Genomic DNA, 25,423 nt, shown 5'->3' on the forward strand with positions numbered 1-25,423 from the left:
CACTTTTCAGTCACTTACTTTTCTGAAATAAAATTGCCTGGCTATAAACATCCAACTGAAACTATAATCCACTCTCTGGTGTGTATAAACAAATCACAATAGAGATGGGGCACCGTGAACGATCATGTACGACCTTCGGTGGGTATAAAGCTCAATATAAGAAAATACAATACATGCAACTAGGAGTGAGCAAGATATTAGTGCTCTGAAGAACATTCTGAACTACTTCAGAGGTTTCTGAACAAGCAGATGTTATATCTGTATTCCAAGGTTAGGGCAGTTTGCAAGAGCCCTTCAATTAAACTGAAGTGACAATGTCAGAAACTTACTCTTTCGTGCTAAACTCAGAGAAAACTAGAGAGAAAAGGTATGACATTAATATCTGCATCTTAACCAAGGAGAACAGATAAAATCCATCATTCAGTCGACAATGTTCCCTTTTAAGGAAGCTGAGAAGTCAAATGCAGTGCAATTATAGTCTACTCCCCAACAATCATCGTTTGCTCAATGAAAATATACAGGAGGCACAATTAGAATATTTAAGATTAACAAAATAATCAGGAAATCTTACTAGTTGTTTTCTAAAGTTGTAGTTTAAAGATTAGAGAGTGAGCATGCGTGTGGGCACACACACGTGAGCAAGGGGAGGGGCAGAGAGAGAGGAAGCAGACTCCCCAATGAGCGTGGAGCCCAACACATGGCTTGACCTGAGATCCTGCAATCTGTGAGATCACAACCTGAGCTGAAATCCAGAGTCAGACGCTTAACCAATGAGACACAGGCGCCCCTAAAATTACAGTCTTTGTGTGAAATTGCTATGGCTGTTTATTATTCTCTATTAGTTAGAAAAAAGAAAGAAAGAAAGAAAGAGGCAATCACTGTAATGCCCCAAACTCATTTGCCACAGGTTTCTGGTGTGAAAGTCAGTAAGTATACTAAACTATCAGAAATTCGATAAAGTACTAATGTTAACAATCAATTTTCAAACTATTCATGTTTTGCTAGGCATTCAAATCCTGGAATAGACAAAAGACTAGAAACTCTGAAGAACAGGATAAAACCAGTTAAATAAATATAAATTGTATATTAAAGCTAGAATAGGGGTATGTTTATAATAACAAACACTGCATTATATTTATTAACTGATTTTTACTTAAATGAAAATAATTTTTAAAAAGGTGACATATGAAGGGGTACTAGTCTTACAGCAGTTAACTATACACTAATTTTATACTCCTTTCAATCTAATTAAAATTCCACTATTGGAATAGTACCCATAGTCATAATTTTGTATTTAGGTTTAACATATATATGGTGAAGACTCAAGGATGTATACACTGAATATGCCACAAAGGAAAATGACCCAAAGGATAAAGTCACTATTCATGATTGAGAAAATATAAGAGCTTAGCTTATTCTTTCCTCATATACTTCATGTCAGTGTCACAAAATTCTAATTAAGTCAAGAAATTATGAGGTTCTGTAAATTTCTAAATTGATTCTTTTCTACTGAACAGAGTTCAAAACTGTCAATATTAAAATTTTAAAAAAATCTGCTGCATATTGGTTAAAGTATCATAAAGCATACTTGAAAATCCACACAGTATCGAAGGAATTAAAGATGATGCTAGCATGCTATGGAGAAAAATTTAAAAAAGTGAAGGATACAATAGTAAGATATGATTTTGAAAGAGTACAATGAAGTCTAAATAGAAATGTCTATCATGTAATAGGCAAGCTGATACCAGAGGGTTCAAGATGGTCATAAAAATTTTAAAGCAGTCATAGTAGTGGTAGGCATGCCACTTCAAGAAAGTCTACCACGAGAGAAAAGGAAGTGCAAGACACAGACCTCATGTCCTGCCTCCAACCCTGAAATAGTGCTTGATCAATTCAACATACACAAGAACGGTGCTTAATTGCCCTAATCATTTTCTGCTTTCAAATAAAAGCGAAATACATAATAAATACATCTGCCAAAAAACACTCATGATCATGCTATTTTCAAAGTATACTTTTTAATAAAATGTATGCCTATTTTAGTTCTTATTATAAGAGATTTCAAATGTACAGAAAAATATAGACCCTTCCATATGCCCATCACCTACATCTAACAACTATTACCATTTTGCCATTCTTGCTTTATCTTTGTTCCTTATGGTTTAGCTATTTTAAAATATATTATAGATAATCTTGATTTTTTTCCATCTTTTAGTACTTCAGTAAGATCTCAAAAGTTAAGGACACTGTCTGATAGATCTTAACACCACTATTGTATCTAATAAAAATAAGACAGGGGCACCTGGCTGGCTGAGTCAGAAGAGCATGAAACTCCTGATCTCAGGGTCATGAGTTAAAGCCCCATGTTGGGTACAAAGATTACTAAAAAAAATTATAAGCTTAAAAAAAAAGAGAGAGAGAAATAGTTCCTGAATATTATCTACTACTCAGTTGATGTTTACGTTTTCCCAACTACCCCAAAATGTGTTTGTTAATTTAAACTTTTTTTTTTTTTTAAAGATTCTATTCATTCATTTGACAGACAGAGATCACAAGCAGGCAGAGAGAGAGGAGGAAGAAGGCTCCCGCTGAGCAGAGCCCGATGCAGGGCTCAATCCCAGGACCCCGAGATCATGACCCGAGCCGAAGGCAAAGGCCTTAACCCACTGAGCCACCCCGGCACCCTACATTAAAGAACCAAAGAAAATAATTAATACATGTAAGTTCCATCTCCATCCTAGAGCACTACTAATTTGTTAGAAGGACTTAAATCCCCTGTTGCTATTAGAAGCATACAGATTTACCTTTGCTTCTCTTTTGTTGGCAGGCATTCAACAGATCTTTCTGGATATTACTTTCTGTATGTGAGGGTGATGAAAAATTCAGGGAGTGCTTTTCATCTTCATACCACAACTGGAAGAAAGAAGTATTCAGTTAAACAAAACCTGGTATACAGAGTGATCTTTTTAGAATGAAACTGGGCTAATTATGCCCTACAGTTATACTGACAACAAAACCTGTTAGGTTTACAGTTAAAAAAAAATTACCTCAGGTACGTCAAACGGAACCTCTTGATTACTGTTTCTAAGGATTTCTGCTAATAATCTTAATGTCTTTGCACGTGGAATAATATTTTCTTCTTGCATTTTATTCCACACAGCATCAGCTTTTTGCCAGTCACCATTTACTTCTGCAAAATTTTGAATAAGCAGAAATTAATGAACATACTAAGTCCAATTCTTAAAAATGTTTAGAATATTTTCCCTATTTAATGTTAAAGTAAGCATTATTCCAAATATTGCCTCCAGGGAAAAGAACAGGATGATTGTGGACCCAAGGCAAAAAGACTTTCTTCTGTATGTCTTTTGAGTTTTCAACAATGGAAATTCCTTACCTAATAAAAAACAACAACCCCCATCCCACTTTACTACACACTTTGATGTGAATAAAAAGTCTGTCTTTCTAAGGTAACCTGAGAAACCCACTGCTGAAATCAGAATCAGAAATAGGTAACAATTCAACTATGCCCGTGAGATTTTGGAAAGATAATGTGTACATGTATATAGTGTAATACACAGCTGGAGGTCTGAAGTGATTCAAAGTGCACAAATGTATGATTTTCTTCAAAAGTGTCAAATCAACAAATCCCTTTCACTTAGTAGAATAGGGAGAATTCTGTCTCTTCTGCTGACTTGAAGAATGTCTATGATATTATGTGATAGATTTTTTTATCCCACTAATGCCATCAGACTAAGTATTATAGGGCAAGGAAATAGGCAGACTCCTTCACATTGAAAAACTGAGTTCCTGTTATGTGTAACCTAATCTTCACAAATAGCAAAAACTTAATAATCAAGACTTAATTTTTAAACATTCTAACAGGTTTTGAAAAGAGAAACGGTCAAGTCATTTAATATAATAAACTTACGCTTGTGAAAAACCAGACCAATATATTAAAAATATCATGACACTAATTAAGTTCAGTGAAAGTATTACACACAAAGAAATACTATTTCAACTGTGGTTTTTGAAATTTTCATATATGAATAATGAGTATCTTCATTCTGTATAGTCAACTCTAGGAAGGGGGCTGTTTCAGAGCACAAATGTTCTAAAAAACATACATAAATATGTTTCTCAAAAATAGCAAAATACTGAAAGTGATGGGATTTTCCTAGATTCCCCCACACCTGTCCAACTGAAAAGCTACTTTTTTTTGGTAACCAATGACTCCTGGAAGTAAAAAACTCAAAAGAACAAAAACAAAACACACTTATGCTCCATCAGAAACCTACAACAAGGGGCGCCTGAGTGGCTCAGTCATTAAGCATCTGCCTTCAGTTCAGGTCATGATCCCAGGGTCCTAGAATTGAGCCCCACATCAGGGGGAGTCTGCTTCTCCCTCCCCCACTCCCCCTACTTATATTCCCCCTCTCGCAGTCTCTCTATCAAATAAATAAATAAAATCTTTAAAAAAAAAAAAAAAAAACCTACAACAAAGAAAAAGGTAATAGTAAGAAAATTTCCCCAGGTCATACACAGATTGTAATGATTTTCTACATACTTTGGTAATAAAAGCAGTCCCATATAAAACCCTTAAATTTACAATCTCTTTTCCCAAAACAAGACTCTCATAAGCTAATTATGCTTTTCCTTCATTAAAATGTTCTCATGTAATATAAAATTCAAAAGTAACTTCTCAAGTATGTGAGTATATAAAACTAACTGGACTAAACAAATGAAAAACAAAACCCCAAGTTCCAGTATCTTTAACTCTACAGAAGAGAAAAGGTGGAACATTCTGTCCCCTGCCAAAAGGTATACCTGTGGATTGTGGAAGACATAGTTAGGGAAGGTTTCCAAGAACTGGTAACAGCACCGCTAAGGTGGTTTTTACAGAGATTCATTTCTAAGATAACATGAACACTGAAGAGAAGATGGATGGAAGATGGACAACTCTGTCTTCAACTATAGGAACTCTATGAAAGTAATTTTCTTCTTCTAAAAAAGGCACACATATATGAAAGCTTCCACTTTAGGAGGACAAAGATATTACAGAGATGCAGCTTTAATTAAAATGGACTAGCAACTTTAAAAAAAAATCTCAGAGTGCCTGGGTGGCTCGGTCAGTTAAATGTCTGCCTTTGGCTCAAGTCATGAGCCCAAGGTCCTGGGACAGTGCCCCGGATCAGGCTCTCTGCTTAGCAGGGAGCCTGCTTCTCCCTCTTCCCCCCATGCCCAATGCTCTCTTTCTCTCAAATGAATAAATAAAATCTTTAAAAAAAAAAAAAAAAAGAAAAAAAGAAAGAAAGAAAGAAAGAATGAGCTCATAAAAAGTTCTACCAGGCCAAACATTTTCTCAGGTATTCACAATCCAAAATACAAATTTTTCAAGTACAATAGGACCACATTTCATATATTATCCCATATCATATGTTCCTTTTCAAATAAAATGGAGTCCATGGTGCTTTAATAAATTATTTAACTTCTTCAAATAATGGTCCAAGGGGAAAACGGAAAGAGGGGGCCACAAAGGAGAGGCTGGTTGAGAAAGGGGAGGATCAGGGTCATCACAACCACATTATCAACTTACAGCACCACAAAGGCTGGGTTATAAAGTATACTTCATGATAATAATTCCTGACTTCCAGCCTTACAAGAGGCCACCCTCACCTTACAGGGATCTTCAGACTACTGGCTCAAACACAGAGCAAGAAAACTGAAGAAGGTGTCCGATACAGCCAAGAAAGGGGATGAAGGAGAAAAAAATGGTAATAAACCTCAAAGACTATTTATTCCTAAATGAAATTTTAAGATGAACCTACGGGTTGTTTTCTTTTCTTTCTTTTTAAAGAAAGCATCAGCAAAAGGTCATCTATATAGGAAAAAGAGGTTTGTGAGGCTGGCTACCTCCACCTTCCCTGGACTACCCCTGCTCCTCGTACATCCTTCCAGTTTTTTTTTTTTTTCACTCCATATTCTTAATCTTGGTTATAGGCCTAACTGCACACAAAGCACTACCCTATCTGCTGCGTCCTCCCCAATATCTAGCATAGTTAGGGATTATGGTCCTCTGTGGGGACTACTTTAACTGCTAAGACTCATTTGGATACATTCAGGGTTTTTCTTTTTTTCTGAAGTTGGTATAAAATTAGAATTTAAGCATGAAATAGTTCCTCAAAATAAAGGGGTGGGGAAGGACAAGAATTAGCACTTGAATAATACAGGTTATAACCCACCAATTAAGGACTACACTCCTAAAACCTAAGTTTGCTAACTGCGTATATTCAATAACAACCTCAGTATTGTGTGCCAGAATTTAACCATTAAACCAAAGAACTGAATTTCAAGAATTTTAAGAGTTTTAAAAATTACATAGCAAAGTGTGCATTTCAATGCAACCAACAACTGAAATATAAATTTTACAGCAAGTCTTATTTATACCATTAACATAGAAGATAACTTTTTTTCCTTAAAGATTTTATTTATTTGACAGAGAAAACACAAGCAGGCAGAGAGGCAGGCAGAGGGAGAGGGAGAAGCAGACTCCCCACCAAGCAGAGAGCCCCGATTTAGGACTCAATCCCAAGACCCTGGGATCATGACCTGAGCCAAAGGCAGATGCTTAACTGACTGAGTTGCCCAGGTGTCCCAAAGATAAAGCTTCTAATGATAATAAATACAAATTCAAAAAGACAAATGAATTAAGTTATTCACTGCTGTCTATGTTTGGTGAAGGTAAATTTCCCATGAGAAAAACAAAATAATCTGATCAAATGTCTGGGGGAGTGGAAGGATGAAGGGATGAAGAGAGGGCGGGGCAAGAGGAAGAAAGGAAGAAGGAAGGAAGGAAGGAAGGTAGGTTAGTTACTGACTTGTCTAAGAGTTGCTCTTCTCCACCCAAATACCCTAAAAGAGACTGCAAAGTTCCCAGATGTATAAACTGGAACTGACATACTAGAACACTGTTTGGTAATAAAGATCAAGTGTTTCGGAACACAAATACAAATCCAGCCTAAGGAAACAACTATGGGCGTGAACAAAGATTAAGTCACAAAGATAGCACAAATACAGCACTGTTTTATAATGTGTAAAATGAATTTCTAGTCACATGTCTAGCATAAGGAGATTGGCTGGATAAATTCTAGTACAGCCATGCAATGTAGTCATTTATAGGTAAGAAAATGTTTATAATATAAATTCAGTCAAAACTATATTAGAATATAATCACATTTTTAAAAACTGTTTAGCAATGAGTCTGTGTATCAATATGCATTTTTCTGGAAAAAGATTTTTTTTTTTAAGATTTTATTCATTTGACAGAGAGATACAACAAGAGAGGGAATAAGAGCGGGTGCAAACGAAGAGGGAGAAGCAGACACTCTGCCAAGCAGGGAGCCTGATGTGGGGCTCGATCCCAGGATCCCAGGATCATGATCTAAGCTGAAGGCAGAGCATAATGACTGAGCCACCCAGGCACGCCTGGAAAAAGATCTTATACACATGAATGAACATGGTAGTGATTATGTGATGTATCGGAGTGACTAGTAAGTCTACCAGAGGACTTAAATAAAAAGAAAAAATTAGGGGCGCCTGGGTGCTCAGTGGATTAAAACCTCTGCCTCAGCTCAGGTCATGATCTCAGGGCCCTGGGATCCAGCCCTGTATCTCTCTGCTCAGTGGGGAACCTGCTTCCCCCTCTCCCTTTGCCTGACTCTCTGCCTACTTGTGATCTCTCTCTCTGTCAAATAAATAAATTAAATCCTTAAAAAAGAAAGAAAGAAATAAAGAAAGAGGAAAAGAAAAAAAAATTGGTCTCTCCTCGAAAAGTTCTATTAAATTCTGTGGCCCTGATGAAGATTTTTCTTACCTTTTCATTACTGCAGTAAGACTGCCAGAAACTATGAAACTTGTCTGGTGTCTAGTGATACAATAAAACAATCTGTGATAAAATTCAATCTGGCCTCTACTTAAAACTCTATTGAAGACCACACATTTGACAATCACTAGACCTTCCCAATATTCCTTTCTTGCACCTGCCTTCAACAGAATTAATGTCTGAAGATGAAAACATGACGAACAGTCAGATTACTTACTATACAATTTTAGTAGACTGTAGTACAGCTGGTCTCTATCACATTCAAACAACTTCTGTGTCAGCTCCACTAATTTTTCTAGAACTTCAACCTTAAAAATAAGATTAACAGATGGATCTACAATGTGTAAAGGACATATTTTATAGCTGACAAATCTCAGTTTAATAATCCTTCCACCAAGCTTTACCCAAAGGGCAGATTAACTTCACTTCAAAAGTTAAAGAGCCGAGCACACCAATGTGAATGGACTTACTGCCACTGAAGTGAACACTTACAAATGGTTAAAATGATAAATTTTATGTTATATATGTAGTTTACCACAATTAAAAATGACTTTTTTTTAAGCTAAAAAGCTGAAGAAAGACTCTGTAGTCAAGAACAAAACATGAACAATCATCTGGCTGAGGAAACCTCATGAAGATACATTCTGAGAATTCAAAGACACTGCTGGAAGAAGATCCAGTGAATACACTCTCCAGTTAATAAGAACACTCCTACACCCAAGTGTTATACTCCTCTTCCCCTGTGGCTTCCAGTTGGCGGGATATGAAAAGATATCTGCACTGGAGGAGACGTAAAGTAGAAATTCCACTGGGCTACCCTAAGTGACTCCTCGGGTCACTGAGGACTGAGGCAGATTTAAATTGCAAAAGAAACAAGGTTAGCCTGCTCAAGCCAACAACTTAGGATAAGCAGGCTAAAATCTTCAGGGCCCAAATTAAAAATTTTAGGGATTCTACTGCACCTCAGGAACAAGAATTAAGCTACTACTTATTTGGAAAACCACCAAAGATAATGCTGCTTCCATTAATAATGCTCTATGTCCCAAAATCCCCGAATGCTCATACGACATGTAGGAAGGACACTTGCTTTCTACTCACAGTTTTAGGTGGTCGAGACCAGAAATTAAACACAAACCTGATTACTTGAAATACATCTTTCACAAAACCACTGAAGTCTTGTGGGTCGAGCTCTAATGCCTGGAGTCTATAAAATAAAATCATCAGAGAACGTGTGAGGTAAGGCTCAGCTAAATGTGAATTTTCCCTCAAAGACAATAGTTTTCATCTAATCCACTGCCTCCTTCCTAAACAAATATAAAAAAAGAAACCTATAACTTAATACCAGTTACCAAAGACTTTTAGGATTAAAACAGAGCATAAATAGGAACCTATATTTAACCAGTATCTAGAATATTTGGGTTATGTCAAAATATTGCTTTGCAGGTCAATTTTCATTCAACAGATCTTTAAACATTAAGATGGTTAAACTTTCTTTACTATACAAAGGAACCTTGACTCAGTGTACTAAATCAATTCTAAAAGATGTCAAATTAAACACACACACACTTTAGAGAACCCAATGGATTCAGGAAGCAAAAATTAATGTACACATACTTATGAACCATCATCACAACAATAAACCAATGGCTTTCACTTTTAAAAGTATTGTGACGGCCACAAATGTTTGCCTATTATCTAAAACTAAATGTGTAGAGAGCGAGGTACTTAAGCAAGCTAAGTACTTAAAATTAGTTCATAGTCTTGGTTTATTTCAATTACTGAGATATATGTTATATCCTCAATCAGAAATTACTAGGGTTTAGTCAATAACTCTGGTGGCAAAGCAATTCTTTTTAAATTTTGGATACTGGAATAAAAGGCAAACTAATTCACACATAATTCCAAGGATTTGTCACTCTAACTACAATATTCTCATCATGTCTAAGAGGGTTTCCCCATTAAATAGTACATTTCAATCACAGCATTATGATAAGAAAACTACATACTCATTAGCCCTGGCTGCTCCAGCTTAGAGGAGGTACCTCCACTGATTTCTCTGCTCAGCTTTGTTGACTAAACCACGGATCCCTCAAATCAGATCTCTTATTTAGAAGTCCTCATGATTTTTTATTCCTTCAAGTAATACTGTACAATGTTAAATTAAGAACTGAAGCAGACAGTAACATCTCAGAGCTCTGGTAGGATGACAGAGAAACAGGCACAGCAGAAGTTGTAAAAGTATTCTCATTCTGACTGTGCAAGTATATGCATTCTGGGATAGAAGAAAGAAATGCTGAATAGATCAACTGTTGAAATATATTCTCAAATACATTAATATTTACATCTCCACACAATTTCTACTCAAGGATTTTCTCACATTACCTCTTTGATTTCATAGGCATTACTCTGAAAATGAAACCAATAAAAATGAAACCAAATGAAATCAAATGTATACAAAAAGCCCTTCCAAAAATACTAGACTATCCTCTTTAGAAGAAGGCAAAATCCAAGGCATACAATCAATTATAGCTTCAACTGACTGCTGATGCAAAACCAATGATCTTAATAGCACAACTTTTATGTTTGTAAACGCTTCTTTTTGGTGGCTGATTAATCTGCTTGTCACGAGCAGGACAGCTGACTTTATAGAGCAGATAGTCCTAGGTTTCATTTTGAAATTGAGAACTGTTTTCACATTGTAAATCTCTATCATCAAAAGAACATCTAGGTCAGATTAACTAAATCTCCTAGGCTTCTATAATAGTCTACATTTCTGTATCTCTTAACATCTTACTGAATTTTAAACACAAGTTGAAAGCAAAAATAGAAAATATAATAAAACTTTGGAGAAGAACAGAATTCTAATTGGGATGTTATATATATCAAAAACCAATTAATTAGAACAGTTTAATTAAAACAATAAACTTACCTAACTTTTTCTGTTTTTGCTACATACAGTCTAATTAATGAACACTGAGAATAAATTAATTACTCTAATAAAACATCTGGCAAGTTTGTTTCCACCGAGGTTACTGTGCTCTAAAATATTCTTTGTGAAGTTCCAATTTAGCACCAGGTTCACTTGTATAAGAATAACAGTAATGCAAAATACAAAATAATTTCTATTTGTTACATTACTCTGATGTAAATTTGTTGTTACCATAATAGGCTTCAATATATACTAGTAAAAAGACCTATCAGGTAATTATTATCTTTAAAGTGGAAAGAAATGAAGATTCTTCAGAAAGAAAAACCACCTTAAATTTGACCCAAACAGAAGTTTTTACCTGTTTGATTTTTCCTGCTGTTAGTGTTAGAAACATGAAATGGAAAACAAATGAACAACTATCCCAGCCTCATATCCTCTATTCAACATAGCGGGGAAAAAAATGAAGTGCATGAGAGGTAGTGGACAAGTAAAAACAAGAACCCAACTATTTATCTTTATAGCTAGAATAGCAAGGGGAGAAAAAAGTATCATGGAACTTGTTAAATCTTTCAATTATCTGTCCTTTTCTCTAAAATCTTCAGGGATGGGGTGACTGGGTGGCGCAGTAAGTTAAGTGTCCAACTCTTGGTTTCAGTTCGGGTTGTGATCTCAGGGTCAGGAGATCAAGCCCCACATCAGGCTTCACTTAGCATGGAGTCCGCTTGAGACTCTCTCTCCCCTCCTCTGACCCTCCTACTACGTGTGCATGCTCTTTCTCTCAAATAAAAGGACATCTTAAAAAAAAATCTTTGGAGACAGACTTAAAGACTATGTCTAGAATAAGGAGGAAAATATGATTGAGCAAACATGACCCACTTAACCACATGTTACCAGAGATATTAATAAGTAAACTAACTCATGGGTATGAACTGACACGAGAACTGACATCTCTTGAAATTTGGGAGGTCAGGGGAAAAAATATCTCTAAAAATCCTTCTGTATCTATAAGATCCATTCTGGCTTATTAAAGAAGGCAAATTAAGATGAGACCTTGCATGTGATCTAGCAAAGAGCAAAGGTAAAAGCCACAAAGACTGTCACTATAATCCAAACTTTTGGTCCTAAACACAAAACCATAAAAAGAGTTTTGCCCCTGAGTAGACTCTGGCTACCATATAATGGAAGGGTAACAGCAGATAAGAGGAGAAAAAAAAAAATCAAGAAAGAATAATTCTGAAAAAGGGTAAGTTCTTTTGGTGGTTCAGATACTGAGGGGTCAGGGGATCATGGAGATTATACTGCAATGTATATACAAATGCATCAAACCAAAACACTGCATACTTTAAACTTGCACGATGCTATAACTTATCTCAATTTTTTTTTTAAGATTTAATTTATTTGAGAAAGAGACAATGAGAGAGAGCATGAGTGAGGAGAAGGTCAGAGGGAGAAGCAGACTCCCCGTGGAGCTGGGAGCCAGATGTGGGACTGGATCCGAGAACTCTAGGATCATGACCTGAGCTGAAGGCAGTCATCCAACCAACTGAGCCACCCAGGCGTCCCACTTATCTCAATTTTTAAAAAATATTTTATTTATTTGAAATAGAAAGTGCGCATAGTTTATGCCCGTACGAGTGGGGTGAAGGGCAGAGGGAAGAAGACACCCTGCTGAGCAGAGAGCCCAATGCTGGGCTTAATGCCAGGACCCCAGGATCCCGACTCGAGCTAAAGGCAGGTGCTTAATTGACTGAGTCACCCAGGCACCTCCATCTTATCTCAATTTTAAAAAGACAGCGAGATCACAGAGGTAAGAATGAAGAACAAAAAGAAAAAGTGAAATCAGGACCCAATTTCAAATTCCATGACTACCACTAACTAAACAAACTCCATACTAACACTCTGAACTAAAGATTCCTGCTTTAATTACTTCTCAGAGTTGTTTTGTGAGCCTCATATAAAACTGTACATGAAAATTAATTGAAAGTGTAAAAGTGTCTAATATTACTTATATTGTTTAGCTTGTAATCTAAATTTGAACCTCAAAGGAAAAGGCTGAAATGAGAAATGCTAACCAAAATTAAAGCAGACTCTGTGTTTCTACCTAGAAAACTCAGCAGCCCCTGGCACATGGCAGGCATGAAGTTTGTGATCACTGAACTGCTCAAAGGGATAAGAATAAACATAAGTATTTCTTTACAGAAACCTTTAGTGTAGTTATTTAACCTTTCAAATAATAATTTAACTTTTCTCATACTTGTATTTAACACCCCTCCCTGGACTTAATGTCCTGTCTTAAAACACAAAATGAAGTACCCAAACAATATTAATTCATTAAATGACCTTGCAATACTTCCATCCTGGGAGGTGACTTAAGTACCTTAAAAAATACTTTACTGGGGCGCCTGGGTGCCTCAGTGGGTTAAGCCGCTGCCTTTGGCTCAGGTCATGATCTCAGGGTCCTGGGATCGAGTCCCGCATTGGGCTCTCTGCTCGGAAGGGAGCCTGCTGCATCCCTCTCTCTCTCTCTCTGCCTGCCTCTCCATCTACTTGTGAGTTCTCTCTGTCAAATAAATAAATAAAATCTTTAAAAAAAAAAAATACTTTACTGATGGGGCGCCTGGGTGGCTCAGTCTTAGTTAAGCATCTGCCTTCAGCTCAGGTCATGATTCCAGAGTCCTGGGATCAAGACCTGCATTGGGCTCCCTGTCTAGCAGGAAGCCTGCTTCTCCCTCTCCCACTCCGTCTGCTTGTATCCTCTCTCTCGTCATCTCTCTCTGTGTCAAATAAATAAATAAAATCTTAAAAAAAAAAAACAAAACCTGACTGAAAAAATGAAGTCCTTTCTTAGTGAGAAAATACCATCTTAATATATGCCAACAAACTGGACAACCAAGAAGAAACAGATAAATTCCTAGAAACATTTAACTTTCCAAAACTGAATCAGGAAGAAATAAAAAATTTGAAAAGATCAGTTGCTAGCAATGAAACTAAATCAGTAATCAAAGTCCTCCCAAAAAAGAAAAGTTCAGGACCAGCTTTACAGATGAATTCTACCACACCTTTAAAGAGGAATGAACACCTATTCTTCTCAAACTATACAAAAAACAGAAGAGAAAGGAAGACTTCCAAATTCATTCTATGAGACCAGAATTACCATGATTAAGGGGGGAAAAAAATGAATTAATGAAAGGAAAAAAGAAAAGATCATCTTATTTTATCATAACTTCTAGCAGAAGAGCAAGGGAGGCCTGGGCTTTAGACCAAATCTGCTATGATGACCACAGAAGAGGTATCACTTATAAGGATAGAACAAAATTTCTGTATTTATGCGTCAGGGGCTTTAACAGTAATGCATTTCACTTACTTCTAAGAAATAATCCTAAGTAAATCATCTGAAAACCAAATATACCTATACCTATACCTATAGATTAAGATGTGCATCGTGATGATTTCTTTTAAAAGTAAATAATTTTCTCAGAAGACAAATGGGCAAATGAACTTTAGTTCACTCACACTATGGGGTGACGTGGTCATTAAAAATAATGATCAGAAGAGTTCTTAATTACACATGCGTCGAATGCAGAAACAGTGATGTAGGATAAAACTATGGTTCTATGATTCTATTGATAAACATTATCAATTTACTTCAATTATGTACAAAAGAAATATGTGTTAACTAAAGGACAGAAAAACCACAGAAATGACTAGCTGAGTAATGGGATTAACAGTGCGTCTTCATACTTGGCCTATTTTAAAAAGGAATCATATGTAAATTTTATTTCAATCTATTCACAGGGGAAAAAGTCATATCGATCATCATCACTGGTGCAACACGGACTACAAAATACTGACTGGTATTATTAGATAGGTTTGTAAAAATAATTTGTGAACATGTCCCCAAGTTCATTCCAGAATGTGCCAGAAGAACATTGAGAGGATCTAGGGATAGTTACCCTGCAGATGAGACTGCAGGAGACTAAAGAGTTGACTTCAATACAGGAAACTGTCGCACAGAAGGAAGGGAATAAAAGTTAACACTTACTATTTAATAATGGACCAAACACTCTTTTGAGTGTTATCTGATAAGAGCCCTAAGAGACAACACAAAGACAAAAGATGGAGGCACTTTCCTGCCTCAGGGTCTTTGCACAGGGAGTTCCCTCTACCTGAAATGCTTTTTTTTTTTTTTAAGATTTTATTTATTTATTTGTCAGAGAGAAAGCGAGCGAGATCGAGCACAGGCAGACAAAGTGGAAGGCAGAGTCAGAGGGAGAAGCAGGCTCCCTGCGGAGCAAGGAGCCCGATGTGGGACTCGATCCCAGGACGCTGGGATCATGACCTGAGCCGAAGGCAGCTGCTTAACCAACTGAGCCACCCAGGCGTCCCTACCTGAAATGCTTTTGCCTCCACTCTGTGTGGCTGGCCCCCCTGGCATCCTTTAGTTCTTATGCCAAACATGACTTCCTCAGAAAGACAGAGTCTGTGGTATATCCTTCTATAGCAATTACTGCATTATACAGATTCATTTTTAAAGATCTTTCTCTAGGACGAACATCTTTCTCAAGATGTCATTGATATTATTTATTATTGGGACGCATAGATGGTTCAGTTGGTTAAGCGTGTGCCTTCGGCTCAAGTCACGATCCCAGGATTCTGGGATCAAGCCCTTTGTCAGGTTCCCTGCTCAGTGGGGAGTCGGCTTCTCCCTCTGCCCCTCCCACCACTCATGCTCTCTTCTCTCTCTCACTCTGACATAAATACATAAAATCTTTTAAAGAAAGTATTTATTATTGATATGATGAAGGGAGAGAGGGAAGAAAGACAGGGAGGGAAAGAGGAAAGGAGAAAAGAAGGGAATAAGGGAGACAGGGTAAACTGGTCTAACAGGATGGACCTCAAGGGCACTATGCCAAGTGAAATATGTGAGGCAGAGAAAGACAGAGAGTATGATCTCACAAATATGTTGACTCTAAAACAACCGAACTTCTAGAATGGTGTTTGCCAGGGGCTCAGGAGAAATGGGGAAATATTGGTTAAAGGGTACAAACTTCCCTTGTAAGATGAACAGGTTCTGGGGACCTAATGTAGTGCATGGTGACTGTAGTTAACAATACTACAGGGACGCCTGGCTGGCTCAACAGAGGTGTGTGTGACTCTTGATCTCAGGGTCTGGAGTCTGAGCCCCACACTGGGTATAAAGATTACTTAAATAAATAAAACTTAAAAAAAATGTTTTTAATAAAAAAGAGAAACAATACTGTATATCTATATATGTTTATGTATAATCTATATATGTTCATGTATATATACACCTATATCTAGCTACATTTTTTTTTAAGTAGGCTCCACGCCCAGTGTGGAGCCCAATGGAGGGCTTAAACTCCTGATCCTGAAATCAAGACCTGATCTGAAATCAAGAGTCGGACACTTAACCGACTGAGCCACCCAGATGCCCCACTAAGACAGTAAATCTTAAATGTTCTCATCACAAAAAAGAAACTGTAATTATGTGCAATGACAGAGGTGTTAACTAACGCTACTGTGGTCATCATTTTGTAAAATGTAAGTAATCAAATTAACATGCTGTACACCTTGAACAGACACAATGTTACATGCTAATTATATATTAATAAAGCTGGGGGAAAAGAATTTTTTAGAGATTTCCCCTTTCCACCTTTTTGCTTGACCTCTAATATGTGTTAACAGCTTCATCAAACTCTCAGATGTTGAAGAATACCATATGCATCAACCCCTCACCTCATGCTGCATTTCCTCCAGAAAGTCTTGCCTAATTTCCTTCACTGGGAGTAAGTTCCATCCTTGAACTCTCAGAAGTATTCATACTTTTCTTATGGCAGTTAATACTTTTCAGTCTCAAATCATAATTATTCTCATACATTAATCTCACATTCAAGGAGTGGCACATTAGTTCTTAATAAATCTTCATCTGATTCTCTCACTCTTCTTCTTTTGGAAGAACACACTTTTTGTGAGTGTAAGAATTTATATGCTCATTATAGAAAATGCAGGAAATTCAGAAAAGTATAAAACAGAATAGCAGCTGTTAAGTCCACTCTCCTGTAATAATCCATGTATGGAAATAAAATGTAAGACAATATTAAAATGTACTGTATAGAATACATGATATGTGTACCCCAGTTCATTTAAAAAACAACATGAATCCTATTACACATTGAATTCTGCCTCTTCTTTCTTTATTTAATGTGAACATTTTTATGACTGGCTTATCTTCTCTCCCACAGTGCTTGAACTATAAAGAAGCTTCACTGTATACTTTGCTTTGAAATCTTAACCCTAGCAAATCTACCCATTGATAAGACACTAATGCATTTTGGGGAATGATTAAAAAAAAATATTGCTCAGTATTTATAATACTCTTTCACACGCTGATACAGTCACAATTTATTATTTTCTATTACTTTCTATATTCTCAATAATCCTTAGAACACTATAAGAGAAAATTCCAGATCTTCAATTTTAGTAGTGAAAAAAGCAAGTTCCCATTTTAATTCAAACCCAGCTAATCATTAATTAAAAAAAAAAAAAAAGAAACTAGAAATGTGCTTCGGAATATTCCCATGTTTCACACACCTGCTGTCCTACCCTAAAATACCACAGGGGTTCTGTAAAGCCATTCTTTATCCTTTAAGCAATTTTGTACACATCCACTATGAAAATTCTGTCATCAGTAGACAGCATCCCTAAATGATTACACTCAATGATGCTGTATTTGGCAAAGCTTTAAAGTAATTAAGAGGCAGTTTTCTCTTGCCTATTCATGTGACAACATGTACCTTTATGCTAAACATCATACTGTGAATTAAGTGGGGTAAAGCAGATAACGCAATCCCTACTTTTAAGGGGCAAAGAGAATTAATATTATTGATTACTACCATAATCCAGAAACATGCAAGCTGCTTTACATACATTATGTGATTGAATCTTAAAGATACTATACTCCCTTTTATAGAAGAGGAAGCTTAAGAAGGTTTAGTAACTGTCCATTACCGCACTAGCAAGTAGATGGCAAAAGGAGAACTCGTGATTTTGGCTCTTCTATTATGTCTTGATTATTATGTAAAGAGACACACGAGTTCCTATGATAGAGCCTCTCAGTCACTATTATCTGAATACCTGAGCTTCATTTTCCCTCTGATCAGTGCCCTGCTAATACTGATATCAGGCACACAGAGCAGCAGAACTCAAAAGGCAGACAGCTTCCTGCATTTTCAGACACACCAGACTTTTTTTTTCTTTTTTTAAAAGATTTATTTGAGAGAGAGAGAGAGAATCAGCTGGTGAGGGTCAGAGGGAGAAGCAGACTCCCTGCTGAGCAGGGAGCCTGATATGGGACTGGATCCTGGGACTCCAGGATCATGACCTGAGCTGAAGGCAGACACTTAACCAACTGAGTCACCCAGGTGCCCACACCAGGCACTGTTATTGAAAGAATTTATACTATTTTCTAGAAAATACAAGTGAACTACTTGAGCTACCGAAGAACCTGCCCAAAATAGCATGTCCCACTTCCCTCTGACAGAAGGACAGATGGAGTTGTAAGACAAACTAAGAACGTTCTGAATCAACTGAACAGTCTTCCCTTTCCATACTTTTCTCTTCTTCGAAAAATATCAAGACAAACTATAATTTTCAGGGTTGTATGCCTCCATTTTCAACTTCATGATAAGCAGTCATCAATATACAAATAAGAAGGCCAAACACCACCCTGTGTCTCATCTGCCACGGGAACTTTTGGGAAAAGACATGGAGTCATGACAACGTATGATCTGACAGAAACAGGATTACTGATTTTATTTATTTCACATTAAGTAATTTTTCTTAAGGTAATGGGTCTATCCTCTGTGGAATGTTTTATTTAGAGGAAACAGAACTGCTTAATAGTGAAGTTAATTGTAATTTGGACAGACTTTATAGTTGCCCTTTGACTTACCAATTTCGGTAAGCAAAATTTCAATCAAGCCTAGATAAAATACACTAATCCTAAATAGGCCAGGTTTGTCACCTACCATTTCCCATAAGCTGCTTACCATAGTTTAAAAAAAGAGAAAAGGAGAAGAAGAGGAAGAAATTTTAAATTAAATGCCAAACAGTTGCAGACAGCACTTGTTTGGCTGATTAACTTGTAGACAAGCATTACAAATAAATCTGAGCATGGTCTGCAGCAAATTAAATTCCACCGCTTTTAAGAACAAAGAATTCCTTGGCAAAGAGGATTAGCAACTTTACACCCAGGAATGTCAGTTTAATTTAATTGTTCCACAATCCAAGATTTAATATGCAAATATCATTCTGATACATAACAGTGAATTTAACAAAGTGAGGAAACAAATTCAATATACAACCAGGCTGCCTTTACTGAGCTGTAATTATATACAATAAAGAAGCTGGCCGAGCAACCCCCCCCAGCCCCCATTATTGGGACTGAATTATATTGACATGAATCAGAACAACGGTAATTAAAGGTTAAAAATTTTAAACATATTCCAATTAAGAGTATAAACAGCTGTACCATTAGAATCCTGTAGTTAAAAACCATACCTCAATGATCTTCTTGGCCTCTTTGTAATTTCCTGTTTGTAGGAAGGCAAAGAAGAGATCATACAGCATCGTCATTTCACCTTGTTCTTGGCTCACAAAGTTCATCGCTAGAGAGTAGAAGAAAAAAATATACAAAGAAACAAATTATCACTTGAAGTTCTGGACAAATAAAAGAAAACTTTAAAACAAATATTTACAGTAACTTGAAAACTAGCACTGTATCAACCAATTTTCCATCACATTCCTTACCTGACAGCATACATTTACAACAGTTAAGTACCTACGACTAGCTTCAAAGAGAACTGGTGAGGATAAGTGGGAACAACTCCTCAGAAAAGGCAGATCACCAAGAAGCAGAGCAAAAAATAACAGAGAGGCAACTATGCAAAATGAGTAGTTATTAAAATCAAGGATATTGACAACACTGAAAATCTAGCTGATCCTGTCCTTTTTATTTTAGAAGACTAACAAAGTTTCCCTGGATGTGCTTCCCTTCCTGTTAAATTTTCTCTTCACAGCAATTCATTGAGATTAAATAGCAAGAGGGGAAAAACAACTACAGCAAGATATTGGAGGTGACCAACCTTTCTGAATTAGATCAGTCTCGCCCTTCTCTATCAGTTTACATAAGATATCATGAATCCTTGGTAATACTTTATATTTTTCATAGCAGTCGATGGCGACTTCCAGAGCAGCACCTAAGTCATCCCTTGGAAACATCAAAATATGAACAATGAATAAAATATATCTAGACCCACAACCATGAGCAGTCAAAATGTATCCATTTGAGCTTTTAAAAAGGCAAAATGGAATAAGAGAGAAACAATCCTTATATAGTATAAATAAATGTTCTGAGTACAGACATCAGTAAGTTACTTTCTCTATTTTCTTTCCTTCACCTTTCATTATTTCATTTGCAAAATAGCAGTCTTTTTATTTTTATTTTAAGTTGGGCATGGAGCCCAACATGGGGATTGAACTCCTGACTCTGAGATCAAGACCTGAGTTAAGATCAAGAATCAGATGCTTACCCAGGCCCCCCTAAATAGCACTCTTTTCAAAAAAGTACAAATAAATGAAGGGATACTCTGAGATTATTATGAATAAAATCTGATTTCAGGGCACGTGGGTGGCTCAGTCGTTAAGTGTCTGCTTTTGGCTCAGGGTCATGATCCCAGGGTTCTGGGACAGAGCTCGGCAGAGCTCCCTGCTCTGCCCCTGCCGGCAGCCTGCTTCTCCCTTTCCTACTCCCCCACCCCCGCTTGTGTTCCCTCTCTCGCTGAGTGTCTCTCTCTCTTTCAAATAAATAAAATTTAATAAATAATAAACAATAAAATCTGATTTCAGGGGCGCCAGGGTGGCTCAGTCGGTTGGGGGTCTAACTCAGTTTCAGCTCAGGTCATGATCTCAGGGTCCTGGGATCGAGCCCCCACACCAGGATCCACACTCAGCAGGGAGTCCGCCTGTCCCTCTGCACCCCTCACGCTCACACACCCATGTCCTCACTCCTGCTCTTTAAATACATAAATAAATAAATTCTTTTTTTAAAAATCTGATTTCATCTATTAAGTTGCCATAAAAATACATTATTTCTAAAAACAAGGACTACTATCAAATATTTTTTCTAACTACTTATATGTATTTACTATCCTCAAAAATTCTAGATTTAGGAAACATTAAGAAATATCTATCAGCAGTTACCAAGGAATTTTCAAGTATTTACAACTCTATCATCCTATTTTTAGTACTGCCACCTCTCCAGACAGGAGAGGGAGAAAATAACTTCAGGATTCATATATACAGAAACTTACTGTGGCTAAAAACTCAGACATTCTTAAGATCAGTGAATTCTAGGAGAACCCTCATTTGAAGGGAAGCTTTTAAAAATTATTTCCAGGGGCACCTGGCTGGCTCAGTCAATGGAGCATGAGACTCTTGATTTCAGGGTTGTGAGTCTGAGCCCCATGTTGAGATTACTTAAAAATAAAATCTTTAAAAGAAAAAATCATTTCCCGTTGTAAAGTCAAGGTTTCTCTTCTGTGGTAACAAACAAAAAAATTATCTTTCAATATTTTCATTAAGTCAGAATTTCTTAAGAGTGGAAATGCAGTCTTTTGAGTCCCCCAAAACTACTTTTTCCTTTAAAAGGAAAATGACAGTATGAGAAATATGTAAGACTTCGGAAAAACTGTAGAAATTATGTGATCCAATTCTACATGCCACCCTCCTTTATTTTTAAACAGATGAGGAAATTAAAGCATGTAAAGACTGAATGATTTGGCCCAAGGTTACTAGGGTAAACAGAGGAAGGCACTGCCTTCCCACTTCCCACTTTCCGCTGACTACATCTACTCGCACTTTATGCTCCAGTGACAACACTGCTGCCTGTTTAACCTAATAAGGTGGTGCAATGTGGAATAAGAAATTAAAAATTTTTGAAAAGAAAGTATGAAATATAGAGAGATATGTGGTTAGTGACAGTTCTTGACAGGCTCCGTGGAAAAAACACCTTTCTCTCACATGCCATAGTTTTCAAAAGGAGGAAAGCATTTTTAAAATTTCTGCTGAAGCCCTAACATTTTGGTCCATTATATAAATGTTATGTTGCCCGAGACTGAATTACTATTTTATCTAGATTAAGATTTTAAGCTGTACTAAAAGGAAAATACCAGGAAGAAGTGTTAATTTTATTGCAATAATACTTGACACAGTGAAAGCCAGCCGATCCTGCCAGAGCTCTCTACCTTATCCCCTTCCCAAGCCCTGTTTACAGTGCATCTTCCGGCACCCCACAGAGTCATTTGAATTTTTGTCATTTGGGGTGAAGACTAAATTACAGGTTAATTTCAAAACCGCAAGTAGATGTTGCAGGCTAGATTACTGTCATACAAGAGAAATGCTACAGAAGCTACCACATATGATATAAACCTTTATATAATCAGTATTTCCCCTTTGCTTCAGATACAGGTTCAGTTATTAGCCTTCTACAATTCCATTTAATGAAAAACTACTAAGATGTTTTCAAGAGAACTAACACATACTGATTTTTTTAATGATCCACTTTCTCAGATCAATTCCCAAACTAGAACAGTGTGTCTCAACTGTATTTCCCCTACATTAGGTCAAAGCTATCAATAAATGAATGAATAATTGTTCTGTCAATCAAAGAGACATGTTAATAGCCTTTGGTCTCCAAATACATGCTTCTGAAGATTATACATCCTCAGAACAACAACAGAAACGACAAGAATAGCAAAATGGAAATAATTCATATATTTGTTAGTGATTTTAAGTACCAATGTCACTGCTCTCAGGTTGCCAACAAAATGAGTTAGAAATCTATAATGAAACATTTCATATAAGTGGACTGATGACAGAAATGAACTACTGAACTGGGGAGGGAAAAAAAAAAGAAATGAACTAATAATTAGTCCATTCTTCTCACAATCCCTATCATTTACATTCTGACTCGTGCTTGAATCACATATTAAAAAGAGAGAAAAATGTTCATCTCTCATATAATATGATGTCATCATTAATCTTTCCTACTAAAGCTTAAAAACCTGGGTGATAAAAATGAAAAACATTAAAAAGTATCTAAAATTGACACTGCTACGAAAACAGTTATATACTCACAGGACTTTTGAATCTCAATCCCACTTATTAAGTCCTGGCTCGGCTGTAGCCATGTGATAAATTTCCAGAAGTGGTGATGAAAAGCAGATTATCACAATGGCTGAACTCAAGGAACCTGTGGGTTCCCTCCCAGTTCGAATTCTCTGATTAGAGAGGTTCTATGTATTGGAGCTTATGAGATTTCAACTCAAATGTATCACACTGGCAGAAAAAATCATCACGCTAAAGTACCATTTCTTCTAGGCAAGATGAAGTCAGCAAGAACAGCAAAATATCCAAAGGAAAAAAGTGGATACTGCTTTATACCTGAGATGTGGGACAGCACTTTACCACTCTGTGTACTTCTAGGTACTGTGATCTAAGATGATTCTGAGACTTCCTTGGTATACTTTAATAAACTACAGTAGATTTAAAACCCTACTCTAAAAAAACAGTAATGTTTTGAAGAAATCTTATTGGTAACATTAATTCTGGATGCAAAACAACTTGTGGTTCTATGCTTACTTCAGTATGTATTCATAATTCTGAAAGCTTTATATATAAACGTGTTACAAATTTTTAAGCCCATTCCTGATAAAAATTTAGCCTCTGCTTTCACACACTTCAAATAATGCTAAAGGAAAGCCAACTCTATAACATACTTATATCTCTTAAAAAAAAAAAAAAGGCAAACCCACTACAACTTTCTTTCAATTAGATCCTCCTCAAAATACTTCAATGAAGTACATAAAACAATCTTCATGAATGAAACTGTATGTCAATAAGTAAGCAATAATTTTAAAAAATCTGATTGATGCAAATTAATATAAGCTTTATCAAAATTCTGTAAGTCCATGAAAGAATAACAGGAAAAAGAAAGATTCTATAATTCTAAATTTTAAGAACAAATATATACCAGAGGCTGAGTCCAGTAGGTAATTAGAACAGTTAAAAGAGAGTTTTATTTATTGGGGTGCCTGGATGGCTCAGTTGGTTAAGTGTCTGACTCGTTTTTTTTTTTTTTTTAAGATTTTATTTATTTATTTCACAGACAAGAGATCACAAATAGGCAGAGAGGCAGGCAGAGACAGAGGGGGAAGCAGGCTCCCCACCAAGCAGAGAGCCGGATGTGGGGCTCGATCCCTGGACCCTGGGATCATGACCTGAGCCAAAGGCAGAGGCTTTAACCCACTGAGCCACCCAGGCGCCCCCCCGACTCAGTTTTTAACTCAGGTCATACTCTCAGGGTTATGAGATCAAGCTCCGCATCAGGATCTACGCTCAGCACAGAGTCTGCTTGAGATTCTCTCCTCTCCCTCCACCCAGACCTATGTGTACATGGCTCGCACTCTCTCAAATAAATCTTTTTTAAAAAGATTTACTACTAAGAGTTTTACTTATTAACTTCGATGTACTTGGCCCATATTAAAGTATACTCCAGACTCTCCAACTCACTTTTTTAAGGGCACATGGCCCTATACTCCACACTACAAACTGTAACTTTGCATTATTTCATGGAGGAACTTCTAAAACTGTAAGCTTTTGAAGCCCATATGGCAAATCTGATACCACCTTTAGTTTTACTCAGTATTAATGGAATTAAAGTATGCTCTACTGTCACTGACAAAAAAAACAAATACTCGATATACATTCATATGAGGCATCCACTGATCATAAAAATAACCAAACAACGATACCAGGAAACAAAGCACTCCTAAGTCAAATTCCTCACCATTCCTAACTGTAAAAATTGTAAATGCATTTCACACAATCCCGTACTGTTAGAACAAGAATGACTAGTGGCAACTATCTATATTCACCTATCAACTTCAAACTTAATCTCTTTATAGTAACTTACTTTCCAATTCAGAGAGGATACTTACTTTAAACCACCCAAAAAAATGACAAATATTAATTTTTAATTGGAATAAAGTGCTTCAACATTATGCATAAAGTGTTAGTGAAGTGGCAATTTACCTAAAGGGATTACTGACTTGAAAAGCTCTCAAAATCTGAAATCAGTAGAGAAAAGGGGAGTTTATGGGAGGAAAAAAGTTTAAAACAAGGCAAAAAAACACTTCAACACTCTAAAAACAAACTATTCTGTAAATCTTAAGCAGTTGTTCAGTGTAAAGAGAAATCAATTCAAGAGAAAGCATCTTCATAAAAATTATTGTTAAGAGAACCAGCCTTTGAAAGAGCTAAATGTTTTTTTTTTTCCTGTTCATCATCTATAAATGAGGAATCTTCAAGGAGACTGGTGTTGCAATTACAACTAATCCTCCCCAAAAAATTAACTGTGTTGAAGGCTTTGTAATTTCCCTAGGTACAATTTAGCTGTCACTTACTTTAAAATTTACTCAAACATGCGTTCCGAACAGCACTAACTTCACATGTCAAGTGCTTTCCAGCCAATTGAG

At 36.5% G+C, this 25,423-nt stretch overlaps 1 protein-coding gene across 1 annotated transcript in view; it reads right to left on the bottom strand.

Moving 5' to 3' along the window:
• The window catches only part of LRPPRC (leucine rich pentatricopeptide repeat containing), a 103,838-nt gene that overhangs the window by 21,792 nt on the left and 56,623 nt on the right, over nucleotides 1-25,423 (bottom strand). The window contains exons 24-29 of the mRNA XM_059406219.1: nucleotides 19,973-20,097; nucleotides 19,389-19,495; nucleotides 9,015-9,083; nucleotides 8,097-8,187; nucleotides 3,048-3,190; nucleotides 2,805-2,913 (exon numbers count right to left, since the gene is read on the bottom strand). Of these exons, the coding sequence (XP_059262202.1) occupies nucleotides 2,805-2,913; nucleotides 3,048-3,190; nucleotides 8,097-8,187; nucleotides 9,015-9,083; nucleotides 19,389-19,495; nucleotides 19,973-20,097 (644 nt within the window). The remainder of the gene's footprint in view (nucleotides 1-2,804; nucleotides 2,914-3,047; nucleotides 3,191-8,096; nucleotides 8,188-9,014; nucleotides 9,084-19,388; nucleotides 19,496-19,972; nucleotides 20,098-25,423) is intronic.

This window comes from Mustela nigripes, chromosome 7 (genome assembly GCF_022355385.1).
Source record: "Mustela nigripes isolate SB6536 chromosome 7, MUSNIG.SB6536, whole genome shotgun sequence".
In the NCBI taxonomy this organism is placed as follows: domain Eukaryota; kingdom Metazoa; phylum Chordata; class Mammalia; order Carnivora; family Mustelidae; genus Mustela; species Mustela nigripes.